The 15,112-nt window shown below is 32.2% G+C and overlaps 1 protein-coding gene across 12 annotated transcripts in view; it reads right to left on the minus strand.

Moving 5' to 3' along the window:
• Nachra3 (nicotinic acetylcholine receptor alpha3 subunit) overlaps positions 1-15,112 on the minus strand; it is a 73,930-nt gene that overhangs the window by 12,535 nt on the left and 46,283 nt on the right. For 11 of the 12 annotated variants that reach the window (XR_014439160.1, XR_014439161.1, XM_083101046.1 and 8 more), the window contains 3 exons: positions 4,354-4,471; positions 1,081-1,220; positions 635-679 (listed from right to left, as the gene is read on the minus strand). Coding sequence is in view for 10 of the 12 variants with exons in the window: in XM_083101046.1 (XP_082957172.1) it covers positions 635-679; positions 1,081-1,220; positions 4,354-4,405 (237 nt within the window). In the remaining 2 variants the exon portion in view is untranslated. Of the gene's footprint in view, positions 1-177; positions 329-634; positions 680-1,080; positions 1,221-4,353; positions 4,472-15,112 lie in introns of those variants that run through there. The other variant, XM_083101045.1, reaches the window with a different exon arrangement.

The following is a 15,112-nucleotide window of genomic DNA, read 5'->3' on the forward strand; positions in this document are numbered from 1 at the left end:
TAACAGGAAGTTGAAATTTATCACGATGCCTTGTAATCGCGTTACGAGGTACATATCCTATCCTTTAATGACCCGATTCTCCGTCGCGAGTCATGTATTTATTACACGAATCTATTTCACTCGATATATATCTCAGGAAAAACGGTCGAGCACACATGGCGAATCTATCTATCTTACGTAATCCAGCATTTGAAAGTGGGTTGCACAGTTCACCGGAGTTATTTTCTAGTTTTTCGGGCGGAAGCCTCTGTCCAATCTTCGTTTCTGCTTTCATATGCATATGAAAATCCACGCGCGTTAAAACGTGTCATCGGCAGGGACCGTTACGGATATTTATTTTCCACCTGGGTGATGCGATTGGCCACATCGATGGAATTTTCAACGATCTTCGAAGTTATTCGGAATACATAATAGAAAACTGCTACATTATTTCGAAAATTATTTATACGATTATTTTTGAGATGGGAAATAAAAAAATATATTGAAAAGCATCAATAGCATTTTCAGTAATTGCTATTTTTCACGACATAAATTTTATATTATTTAAAATTTTTATGTATATTTAACAATATCTTATAATCTTTGATTTTTATTTCTCGTATTTCTTATTACTTGATTGCAAAGTATATATTACCTGTTCGACCCAGAGGTTCGTCGTCATGATTTGATTCTTCAAATTCTGTAAGAGAATAATTTTGTAAAAATACATCGCTGCTGCTCTGAAAATATATCATAACGTCTCGTTACAAACCGATATATCTCATGCTTATCCGAAATAATTAAAAAATATATAAAAAATATATGTATGCGCACCTTAACGGCATCTGTTACATTATAATAAATGTAACATAATGATATTAATCATTACACAATAATGATATCAATCATTATAAAATACGAAATATGCAGCTAAAATATCATTTTTACCTTCAAGTAATAATATTTTGAAACATACGATATTTCATATATTAATAATGTATAAATATCTATATTTTATATTTAAAATTTTCTCTCGAAATCTTTGTACCTGTTTTTCTCTGTATTTTTATAACAACATTGCTAGAGGATATTATTGCTTACCACATCGATGAGCTGCGAAAGCTTGAGCTTTATTTTAACGGTGAGGGCGTCTGTGACGTTGACCACTGGACGAACCAGCTTGTTGTAATTCGACAAGAGATCGTCGTATAATCGCTTCGCGTCTGGATTTCCTGAGCATCCTGAAAATACAAAAAACAGATATGTCTTGATTATCGTGCTTAAAAAGATCTCTTTACACTGAAATAAATTAATTTTAATAAAACATTGAATCTCAACTATAATATCAAAATTATGCACTGAAAGAAACGTTGAATCAACAACAGCATGTAATTAGAATTTATTTTATTAATTTAATAACATTATTAATCAAATCAATAGGTCAGATATTGATTTGATTAATAATGCTATTGAATTAATAAAATAAATTCCAATTACATGATGTTGTTGATTCAACATTATTTCTTTCTCAGTGTGTGTATAAAAATATCACAGTAACACACACATATATATTAATGTATAAATGATTATGGTAATTCAAAAACATTTTATTTTTATTTCATGCACACAATTTTTAAGTGCATTTCTAGATATATTTATAGAAAAAAATTTATTATATATATATTTTTTAATTGTCATCTCAAAGTTTCTTTTTTTTTGTTAGTACGATAGCGCAAAGTTTAGAGCTAATATCGCGACGGACAGTTGATTGCCGATAAACGAAGCGAAAACACGGCTCCGAAGGGACGCGGGGAGAGAAAAAGCGGAAAATATTTTATACCCGAGGGCAGATATCAAAGGAAGAGAGACAGCCGTGGATGGTTTATCCACGTAACAGGACAGCTCGGTAATTCCGCTTCGTAGTTTTCCCATTATCCGCGCCCATGTGAGCGTGCCTTGTGGATTCCGCTTTGCGCATATTTAACCCTTTGCCGTACGGCAGTACATAAAGTATTGCCGTCATTATAAACACCAATACACTGACCAAGAGCTACCAAGTGGATATACGGGCTACCGCCCGAACTGTTCTCCATTCATTTGCAATTTCAAGGTAAAATATTAAGCTTCTGGATTTGCGCACAAATAATTCGCATTAATCTTAAGAGTACACAATAAAAGATGCGATTTAACAAGCGTATTTTACTTTCGCTTAACTTTAATTGCCCATTTTCTTGCTTATTTATCGTTTTCCTCGCTTCAAGAGGAATCAGAAATAACTGAATAATTCAAAATCCGATATAGATGTTCATCTTCAATCTGTATTCAACGATTACATCGGAAACTGGATTAAAATTGATAGAAATAAAAAACGCCTACATCTCGCAAAAATATGTAGTTTAATTTTCTTCGTGTTTTCGTGTCATTTTATATTATTCATTTATATATAAAGTTATTCACCAAGGTGCATGCAATGAATTTATCTATATCGGCTCTGAGGGAGTTTCACTCTTTAACGACGAATTGATGTCGATTATGAAAGCGATAAAAACATTCGTTCGTTTGACGAGGTATCGATATATCGTTATTATGTATCGTCGTTGATAGAGTCGATCCGACAGGTTCTATTCGCCATTATATTATTTATTACCGTCGCGTGTCATTTTATCATCATTTTACGAGCCCTTGCAACGCGTGCACGATGCAACATCGCCGGTGATTTTAATTTTGAAACCGAGCCAGAGAGTGCCGAGGGTTCTTCCGGTTCATACATCGGACCGCACCCGAGAAACTGGGTTCAAGACAAGCTGAGAAACTTATAACCCCGTGAGACGAAGAGTTTGAAGTCGCGCATTAGAATGTCGATAGTGATGTTCCGAAGGTTTTCTGAGAATATTCCGAGTTTATTCCACTTTTAATACAAATAAAATACAGATAAAAATCCCTAAAATAAAAATAATTTTCGCTAACATTAACGATACATTAAAACTGATCGATTTGATAGTATTAAATTTTTGTGACAAATCTTGGTTAACGATGGAAAAAATTTATAAATTTAATAATAAATTTCAAAAATTATAAATTTAATAAATTTGCTAATTTATAAATTTAAAATTATTGGTTTTCATACACTTTTGATTAAATACATTTCAACAATGCATTCATATGTTTTATTTTGAGTATTTTATATTAACTATTCTCATCAGGGATTTTTAATCGCGGATATGCTTCAAAAATTAAGTATAAATAAACTAATATTATATAAAATAATATTTTTATTTAAGCAATAAGTTAATTAAAATTACGCAACGTTGATTGTTGAAGGAAAATTTACTACTATTTTTGTAATCGCATCATTTGCTGCGTTCAAATGCGCACATTTTCCCCGATAAAAACGAAGATGTTATGGTCGTTTGGCAAATGCACTTTACAGCGCAATTTCGCATGGATGCGGGAAAGAAGAACGCTCAGAAATACGACCGTAAATACGGACTACCATAGTCCCTATGCACCATACTCATGAACCGATAGTGTTACGCATTTCGTAGACCACAGGCACACGTATGATAATACGAACGCATGTAACGTCGTTCGTGTGGATTACAGCGACTATCGCGCAAATACACCCTCAGGAAGGCTCGCTTTATGCCTCAAATAACGGATTTCCATGTCTTCATGCACATCATTATTTACATGTGCACGCGAGAGTAATATTTGTTCATGTCTATATATATGCGTTTCAAATGGTTTATGTATTTCTCCCACAAAATAAAGAGAAACATTTTTAGTAAAAGATATTTTTGTTTATTACAAAAATAAGAAAAAAAAATGGAATTGATGACCTAAATTGTGAACTATGCAATATTCTGTATCCATTTATAATGGATATGCTATATTTATTTATTATTCCATTATTATTTTGTTATGAATATGCTATATTCATTTGTTAAAAATTTTTTCAGACAAATGTAATATAATTGAATATAAATTTAATATATTTTATAGAGAAATATGCATTTCTCTATAAACATAGAGAAATGCATTCTCTATGTTTTAACAAATAATATTTCGTAATAAAGGCAAAAATAAAAAAAACCCAGATTGTTTCCTTTTTTTTTTTTTTGAAAATTGATGTTGGCTAATTAGTTATTTGAAGTCTAAATTGATGTTTATAAATTATAGAATTCAAATTAAAGTAATTTATTCATTACATTGAAAATAATTAAAAGTAAATCTATGTCATATAATTCATAATTTGAAAAGTAATTGATGCAGTGATTATATGTTATATTAAAGATGAAGTCTTTCAGCTACAATTAATTGTATATCAGTGGATTAAGATCAAAGACATGCGATTTTTAGATTGATTATACGTACCTGATATGAGCACCAACACTATCCACATGATCCCCACCAGGCTCTTCATCATGTCATTGTGTCACGTCCACCTCATTTCTTCTCGCCTTCGTGCGCTCCAGACCCCTCAGTTTTTGTACTGCAATAAAAAAAGAAGATGATTGACCGATCGTATAGAAACGCAGATGTCTTTCGGTCTTTTCATTCTAGTTTATAATTTTCATATCATATTATATATCTGACTTGTAAAAAAACGATATTGTTCTAAAATACATGAGCATATTTAAAATATACATATACCCAGATATCTTTATACATACATTTATGTTTGTAAAATATTTCTCTTTATCTCTCGAGGCAAATTATTGTTACATCGCTACAAAAATTGCGAGTCCACAGTTTCGATTAACAGGAGCATTGAAATGTAACGAATCTAATTATTCGTGGCCGCGAAATGGGGTTTGTTATTTATTGCAATACCGCAACGCCGGTCAGAAATAATGAATGTGTAAAACATATGCAAAGAGCATGAATGACGTTGATTCGGGAATGAACAGATAATTATAGGCCATCGTAAAAACTTATTTTCGCGTGCAATGTATTCAATGTAAATTAAACACGCGATAAACTACGGTATTTGCTCACAATATGATCAAAACTATGCAATCTATCAAAAAGTGCGATGACAGTTTTGCAACAGAATTCGAATATTCTAATGTAAAACTCGAGATGTTATCATTGCAATCGATTTTCTGAGTCAAATACTTTTTTAGATAATTTACACATCGAATTCTAGGATGTTAAATAATAATGTTGGATTAATTTTTTTGCATCAATCTCCAATTAATTGTCAAAATAAAATTTTTAATAGCGATCGATCGGTATTCGAATCTGTAATCATTACCGGACTAAATTTTCTCGAAACTATGCTCTGCCACGATTGCAACAACGCTACATAATTTTCAGTGTTTGCTCTTTGTGCAAAATAGATATTTGATTCATGGTTTTTATGAGCGGGCCTGAGTTTTACGTGCCGTTATCGGTGCCAATTTTCGCGCCAGGAAATTTATGATAGTCGTAAGAATCGCATTACGCGATGTCAAACTCCTTCTGCATTTTGATATTTTTGCAGGTGATACGCAACGGCTGATGCCAATTATTACCGTAATTCTGATATTTCTATATTTTAATAAATTTTTCCTCACAAATATTCTAATCTCTCGATAAATGCAAAGTCACCAATATCATCTATAAGTTTTTTAAACATTTTTTCCTTGCTTTTATTTTTAAATTATTTTATTTTTATTTTTATTATTTATTTTATTTTTAAATTACTTTTTTGAAAGCATTTTATACACATCTCAATACAATATTAAATATATACATATAATATACGTATAACGTATATTTTATAAAATGCTTTTCGAACATTAAGCTCAATCTTTTGTACACATGTAATCAGTCTCGTTAGAGTAAGAATTTAAGATTATTAGATTCATTATAGAATTTATTTTTCAGCTGATAATTTCTGTCCTTACTTGTGGAAAAGATCATGGCGAAATGTCGCACTGAATCAGTACAAAAGAATAATGGCGATACAAGTGTCGCCGGCCTGTCGCGCACATGACATGAAAAACCAGCTGATTTGCTGCCCGGTCCTACTTTGCGGGACTTTTTTCGTTTATTCGCTTATATAACACGCGCGTTGCAGTAATGGCGCTATATACATGCGTATTGTATTCAGCACAAGAGAATCTGGCTGAAGAAAAACCAATTCGCACTTTAAATTGCAAAAGTTGTGCGTGGACAGTGTTGTTTACTGACGAAAAGAGAAGCTCTCCTCTCTTTTTTTCCATTTATTTTTTCTTGTATTTATTTATTTATTTTTATCTTCCATTTACCGTTTATTCTTACCAGTGCATCCATACATATTCTTCCTGTTTTTCCTCTTTACTCTATTATATTCTGTTCCACTTGTTATGTCGCGATATCGTTTTGTCACTCGCGAATGGTTGCATGAGTATTTCGTGACCTGTTTGTTGTGAATGGAAAACGAAATCGATCAAAGAAGAAGAAGAAACGGTGCAAAGATTACAGAAACAATTTTCGAGTACATTTCGAGAATATTTTGTATTGTATTTTGAACGTAATAGGAGCGATTCTGTTTTCATATGATTATACATACATATTTATAAATATTATTATATATATATTATTATATTCTACAATTTATTTTATTATTAAATATTTTTAATAATCTCCGGACAAAATATTAAATTTGTAAAATCATATGTTTCTATCGTAAGATTCACTTAAAAACAGAATAATGTTCACGACAGTCATTTGAGAACCGATAACTCTTAAAAAAGTGACTTGATTATTACTGTTAATCATTTTGCTAAACCAATTTTCTTACGGATCAAACGATATATATCCGTCATAGGAGGGCGAGAGAAGTGTGGAAGGGAGGGTTTTGGAAATCAGGAAATCCATACGTTTGGCAATCGCGTTCGCAAATCGCGGGGAAACGGGCTTTTCTGGCACGAGATAGATGATGGCCGGGTGTACGGCGGCCGTGTGAGTGGCAGGCACTTATTATTATCGGTTATCCGGTTTCGCGAGTGCCAATATTCTGTTATGCGCAACCCCGAGTGTCAGTCTAACGCGGCCGGACTGGTTGGCCGGCAACATCTCGCCACCCGGTCGCCTCTTGTCCGTTCTGCATCCATTATTCGCACGACAGTCGACTAGCCAACCGATCGGGGCTGCATTTTTCCACCTCCGAAAACTCGATATCGTTCGGTGATACGTAGTAGAACGTGTACAATAAAGCTGCATATTATATGCAAGCTATTTTTGAGATTTAGAGAAACTCGCAGCATACTTTATTCGTGAATTTTTTCGCTGATTCTTCGAGCCGATATTTTTTTTTAGTGAAAATATCGAAGAAGAGAAAAATTATTATGTTATCAATTTTTAAAATTGATATATTATATTATACGATTTTTAACTAATCCTCTAATTTAAAATTTGTCGAAGAAATATCGATCACTTAAAATTATGAAAAACTTTACTTTTAAAGATTATCTTTTTAAAAAGGTTTTTGTTGTAAATTGTTTATTATCGATTGTTAGATGATTTTGACGTTGAGGCAAAATTCTAAAAATTAATTAAAAAATCCACGTGTAAAAAGTGGATCAATGGAACTATAACAACAATATCCATGCAGGTTTTACAATAGATAACAGAAACTTCGGCGCGATGTACGACGAAATGAAAACTCGACTGGATATTAATCGAACTCGATCTACGTGTAAAATCTGAAAAGCTTTCAATGAAAACAATCCAACAGTCGGATCTTCATCAACGATCGTATATTGCATGGCATGGTCGGCGAATGCACCAACGTTTGTTTTATTTAAATTATTCCCTTTTCGTGCAGATAGCTTCATTTATTGACCACAGTCATATTTGATGTTAAAAATTCAAAATATAAAATATATTACAAAATTTTCATCGAAAAATAATTCCTTTGAAATTTTATAAAAATACTACCTTGCACATCGTAATTCAATTTTTCGAGACAATCTATACAAAAGAACACAGTTGATCGAGGAGAGATATTGCAAAATATATATTTCTTCAAATTAAAATTCGCAATACATAAGACAAACGAAAGGGTTATCGAACAGGCATGCGAGATAGGTTCGATTAATACGTAAAATTCAACTGCGAGCACGTATTCGGATTACTGTCGTGTTTCGTTCCAAAAATCGTTTAGGAAACTTCGCGTTCTCTTCGTTCCCATCCGAAAGTTATTTCTGCAACGTGGCCTGAGATCGATAAACCCCGAATCCGTCCGTCGCTCTACCCATGCTTGGCACTTTCACGAGCTTAAGAAGTGGATAATTATCTCTACTTCATACGAGCAAGAAACTCTTTAAACAGCTTTTCCAGGATCTGCTTTCTTTCGTCGCCGCCGCATGTCATCAACAAAAACTAGCTAGTAAATAAGCTCGTTAACGTATACTGACAATAAGTGAATAAAATGCAACATACAATGTATATTTTAATTAAAATATATTAAATTAGAAATATATATGTCAAAATATGTCAAAATAAGTTTAATACTTGAATATTTTTAAAAATATTTCATCAAACATAAAAAAATTTGACACATAAAATTAAATTTAACATATAATTGGAGATATCAGTTTTTTCCACTTTAAGTGAACAAAAATAATATTTTTTTCATAAGAATACCGTAATTATTGAATTACATGTTATTTGAATTCTATTTATCGGATCCTCGTGATTTTAACAAAAAAAACTTATTGTTTTTCAATTCATCGTCAATTCTCTTATTTGACAATGCTTGATAAATTTATTTAACTGAAGATTATATAAATAACGATTATGTATATATATATTTTGCGCGCTGACATTATTTTTTGTTCATAAATCTTACTAATATTTTATTAAGCAATATCTTCAATTTCCGCGGATTAACAGCATCTTAAGAATCATTCACTGATGAAACTTTATTGTGTCCAACTATATTAATAAAAAAGTTTTAATTAAATTAATTATTTTATAACAGCTATTTAATTATTTTATAACAGCTAAATCGCGTTCAAAGTAGATATATAAATGCTGCAAATTATGATAGAATGTGCTTCTTAAAGTTTACATCAAATTTACTTGTGAATGTATTTTTGACAAAGTTATAATCAAGTTTCTCCTAGATAAATGATCATAAAATATTTGTCAATAGACATATATCCGTTACATATATCTTGTTTTTCACATAATAATTTTATGCACATGATTATATATCAATTTAACAAAAGATATATATTATTAATATGCGTTATTAAAATATTATGATAAACATAAATATTTAAATAAATATAATATACCCATTTCGGTTTCTGTGGCTTAGAATTCAATCAATCAGATATAATCAAATATACCTCGATAAATATTATTCTCGATATTCCCGAGATTCCCCCGAATATTCTCTCGTGTTAATTAATCTGGATATTATCGAAGTGGTAGTGCGTACTTGTACTCGATTCTCCTGTATAAAAATCACGCTCGCAGGAGTTATCGGACATTCGATAGACTGAAATTTTACGAATTGTCCTGACGCGTCACGGGAGCGACGTAAAACACAACGCTCTCTTTTTCCCTAATCCTGAGGGAGACAGTATAAATTCGACATGTGAGACCGCGTGTGCGATTCTCGGATCGTTTTACAAATGGTCTAATAAAACGGATGTCGGAAATAGACTAGTCGAACACAGCCAAGAGAATTGATAATTAATCTGGCTGTCGGGGACGCCGGCGAAACTCGCGATGCGATCGATCGAAATTGCAAAAACGTGTAATGATATGGACGGTATAGCAAGTATCTCGGCGCGCTATATCGTGCATTTTTAATAAAAATATAACGGCGTATCATAAAAGAATTTACGATCCATGCGAGATGAGTATAAACGAGCGGCCCCTTTCACGAGGCCGACCACTTCGCAAAAACTTTTTCCGCAACGAGCCCGCCTGTGGAGTACCCTACATATTTTTCTTGCCCGAACACACGCGCACAAAGATGTATTAGTGACAAAGTGATCAATGCACCTCGAATAATGCATGCAAAGACCTCTACAAATAACATCAATAAAAACATTACAATGATCATTTATAGAAAATCCGCGTTTAATTTAATAATGACAGAAGAATTTGACGGGAAAATGCTAATCAATTAAGTAAAATAATTATAACCACTGAGTGTGTTATTTAAACTAAAGTACATAATGTATATAATTTTAATATATAATTTATTGATATTGATGATATTGATATTGATATTAATGATTAATATAAATGCTGATTCTTTCACTCGATATCGAGGCCAGCATATTTTTATAAAAATTGTTGACATTGATTTTCCCCAAATGATTCGTCATCTTATTATCTGCAATAGAGATTCAGTTATTGAAGGGCAGATGATTTATTACATGGCGCTGAGGATTATCTATCAATGTCTCGCGATAAAAAAGGCAATCATCAATGGTCAGTCGAACTCAAATCGATTAACGCAAATGTTATGGAAAATCTATGAATAAACAATCGTCCTGCTCGCGAAATATGCAAATATTCGCGTTAAATGATTTTCCTACAATTGACTCTAATAAAATTTTTGATTTTACTCGATTATCATTGGATCGTTGAATGTTCCAATAATATAAAATGCAATTTAGGAGAACAATTTTAGGAGGACACGCCCAGATACTTTTCAGAGAGGATAATGATCGTTTTTCCAGGCGCGATGTAATTTTACTAAATGATCGATATTTCGCTGCAGTAATTGAACCTCCCTCGGGAAGGTAATGAAAGAACGTATTTTGGCGTGATTTATTCGGTGTAGATGAAAAATTCAACGCCAGGGATTGTCGCATGGACATGCATATGTGTATTATAAATGCACTTCCGAAAAAAGGCGATTGACCTCGTTCGACCGATATTAAATTTGTCTGACAATGAAACTAAACAACATGATTATCCAGATTATACTCCCCTCACTTATTTTTTTAATAAAATTTTGATTAAACTTTTAAAAAAGTTGCGATATTAGAGATGAAAATATAATATCTTCGACAGTTATGATAGCTTTGTCAACTATTATTTGACAAGTTTTCACTTAAATTTAACGCGATGGAAATAGCTGATGTTTGTTATAAAAAATAAATAAATTGTATGAAAATCGTTAAAGGAAAATAATAAACAAATAATCTAAAAAATAATTCTGCAAATAATAATTTAAAAAAAATCATATTGAGATAATTACAAGTAATAAAATATAATATATATACTTATAATTCAATATTCTATTTTTCTAGAGAGAAAGAGAGATAGAGAGAGAACTTAAGATATACATAAATTTATATTATCTATGGAACTTGATGTCTTTAAAAAGATAGGAAAATGATATACATTAAATAATAAAATTTCATATTTAAATTACGAAGATATTGTTTATGTAGATAATTACTAACATTCCAGTGGGAAAACGGATGCTTGTGAAATTCCTGGCATTCGCCATGTCTCGCGAGACGTCTTTAATATTGTATCATCCCAAGAACTTCCGCCAACATGGTGAAAGATATTTTCCGAAAGTTTCGATCTGATATTCCTCTCCAACAGCTAATGAACCGTGTATATTAAATAATTCAACCGATACCTCAATTATGATAAAAGATATAGTAATTATAACCGGATTATTCTTTATTTAAAACTTTTGAAAGAAAAAGAGAGGTGGGTCATTACAAGAGAGCCATATTTCTAAATTTCTTCTCATTTGTACTTTTTACTAAACTAACATTTAACTTAGGAAGAGCATATGTTTCACAGAGTTAAACTGTATTAATTAATCGCGTCTTTGTGGTCCTCCAATCTGTTTAATATGGTACGTAATGTGTAACACATTAGATCAACGAACTTGTCGTGGTCGCCGGAAGGCGGAAATTCCTAAGCTATGCCGTCTACTAGATACGTCTTACTTCTCATCGAACAATCCCAGAAATGCCTCACGGCATTCCAGAAATTCCAAGAAGAGTGAGAGAAACGGACAAATACTTGCGAGCCTCATTAAAGTGGAAAAGCCTAAAAATATATCAACAAGACAAATTTTACATATTACGTTTAATATAAAATAGAGAAATCATGAGATTAGATTATATATAAATAAGAAAAGGGAATTTGACAAGGGAAAAGAAAATCTTCAACAGAATATTGAGGAGCATTTAAATAAATTATTTTTACATGAGGATAAATAAAATATTTTCAAGTGTAAAATACGCGCACATGTATATCTATTCACTTCCATATACATCAAATTTTTACACAATTTGTACACATAACATGAAAGGATTAAATTCAATATATATAACGCGTTATTAACTTTAAAGTCAAATATTTTACTACATTCGATTAATAGCATTTATGTTTAGACAAAAAGTTTAATGCAACAGGTGGTACACAATGATTTGTGGGTATATTTTATATCTTCAATAATACAATGCTTATAATTGTTCTTCCAAGTCACTTTTCCTCTTTTCTCACTTACTCGATCTCTAGCTATTTGAATTTTTATTTTCTCGTGTAAAATCTCGATAGAAATTCATTAATTTGAAATACGATTCCGCTGGAAATCTGGGCTTGATCAAACGATAGATTATTGCAAATTCCATTATCGGCGAAGACGATTATTATGCAATCGTGCGATTTGACTAACAATCCCGATGCTGCAAATACAAAAGGGCTGATAAGCGGATCTCGCGATATAGGCACATAAAGGGTCTCTTATTCTCGTAGATAATCGAATATCGGTCCGGAGATTCGAGACGCGCGCGCGCGTCAACGGACACGATGGTAAAAGACGTAGGAGATTCTGTGGGAATCTTGGCATGCAGCATAGCTCCTATCTCCGTGCAATCGGTATCACTCGTAAAATCAATTCGACTGCACTTCGGCTCATGGAAAATGAAATCCCGAACCGTGCGCGACGCATATCTTTCGATCCGCTCGTCTTCGCGCACGTTGAAACTTTCATTGGCCTTTGATGTCTATATACGGAGAATTCAATGCTGACTTTATTGTCCGTATAATACGTATATAAGAAATACGAAGATGATAAGTCGCTATTTCATGCCTCGGGGATGTAAAGAATAGGGAGGAAAAAGAATAAGAAATAATTATTCATATATACATGTGCAAAAAATATGCATCATAAAATAAATGCTGGATACATTATAATATATAATATAATAAATTTAATAAATTTAATAAATTAAAATATTATGATATAATATATTAAAATGAATTGTATAACAATAAATATGTATATATATGATTTAGTATATAATATAATAGTATAATAGTATAATAGTATAATATAAATATGATCTAGAAATTGTATGTGATTTCAAAATATATTCTTTTATTTCCTTTTTCTTTAAAATTTCATATCTCGCATAAAAGAGTGGCAATCATATGATTTTCACTTGGTAGCGATACTATTTTCTTCTAGAATTGCACGGAAATTCTAGCGTGTATTGATGTTTACGGAGTGTAACACAACGATCGTTATATATTGCAGTGCAGCTATAATAACGGGAACGTATTCAAAAGACGCACGTTCGCCTAACACGCACAATGCATCGTTCGATGCACGTCAATGTATCAACAATATATGTATGCGTTCAACGATGTAGAAACTTATTCAACCGCAACGACAGCGATAAAACAATCGTGTATCGATAAAAGAAGTCGGTGACGAAAATGTTGCGCGAAACGAACGAGAGATTTTCGATTTTCTACTATTCTTTTTATCGGCACAATATGTGCGTTTGTGTTTGCAATTTATATATTTTGAAAAGGAGAAATGTTACGACTTGAGAGAATCCTGTCTCATGTGATAAAACACACTGTAATAAAATAAAAAAATTTTAAAAGTTTGAAATATAAATTTTAATTTGTTTTTCTCTTTCATTGAATGAATTTAATATAAAATAAAATCTTGTTTGTTAACTCTTATTGTTAATTCATAAAGTTATAGTGACCACACCCACTTTGAATATAATGTATGAAGATCATGTTGATATGTGATAAAAATGCAAATATAAAATGTCCCTTGTTTAAAAATAAATTTAACAAAGTAAAATATAACTCCGAAATAAAACTAATATTTATAATTTAGGAACTTTAATGTAATAAAAAAATAACAATGTCCTAATGATGCACGCAACTAATTAATCTGCACAAATTGACTCCGACTAAGAATAAATTTTATAAAGATTATTTTATAAATTTTGCACACTATAATTTTATATCCCACAGCTGTTACACAGCAATAGATCGTATGTTTCTACGTTTGTAGAAAGAGAATTGCAGGGAGAAAAGAAGCGAAATCTTACCGTAAGAGATCCGGCTTTTCAATTCCAACGTCTTAAACATTTCTTTCGAAAAAACATTAGCTGGTTCGACGACTAATGAAGACGGACTGCGACGATTGAGGGTTAATAAAATCAAGATGAGACGGTGCGAAAACGGAAAAAGCGCATTACCGGGGATATAGAAACAACGCGCGGACGTTCGTAATCGCTCGATCGGGGCTGTAAAAGGGCCGAGAGGTGAAGGAACAGGCGGCATAGGGTGGATAGATAGGTAAGTCGTGGGAGGACGAGAGGGTGGAGAAAAAGATAAGGCGGGAGAGAGGTCGTCTTCCAAGTAGGTCGCATCTCACGGCTCGATATCGTCGAACCGCTCTTTTGTGTCCTCCGTTAAATTAGGTTACGGGAGTGCTGTCTCCTCGGAAAAAGAAGTGTCCTTGGTGTCCATGATTACAAAGGGGACACCCTTGTAATCATGGAGCGTATCCACGCGCGATGACTGATGATATCTCGAATTACCAACGGGATTCTCTCTAACATCGTGACATGTGACATGGGAAATAGCATATTTCATTTTAATAAAACGAGTGTCACATCACTTCGAAAAATTTATTGTTAAGAGAAAGAAAGTTGCCGAACGCAATTAGATTTGTAATATTGCAATCAACAGATACAATTTTATATGTTGTACAGTTTTATAGTATAAATTTCACTCATTAAATTAAATGAAAGTCTTGATGATTGATGAAAGATCGATGATTTCAAAAACTCTTTTTATTTATTCTGGTCATAAAATAAAACTCTTGATAGATTAGAGTTTTCTGAACTTC

The sequence above is a fragment of the Camponotus vicinus genome, unplaced genomic scaffold, assembly GCF_025532165.1.
Source record: "Camponotus vicinus isolate PSW18456_S1 unplaced genomic scaffold, iyCamVici1.0 SCAF_5, whole genome shotgun sequence".
NCBI lineage: Eukaryota > Metazoa > Arthropoda > Insecta > Hymenoptera > Formicidae > Camponotus > Camponotus vicinus.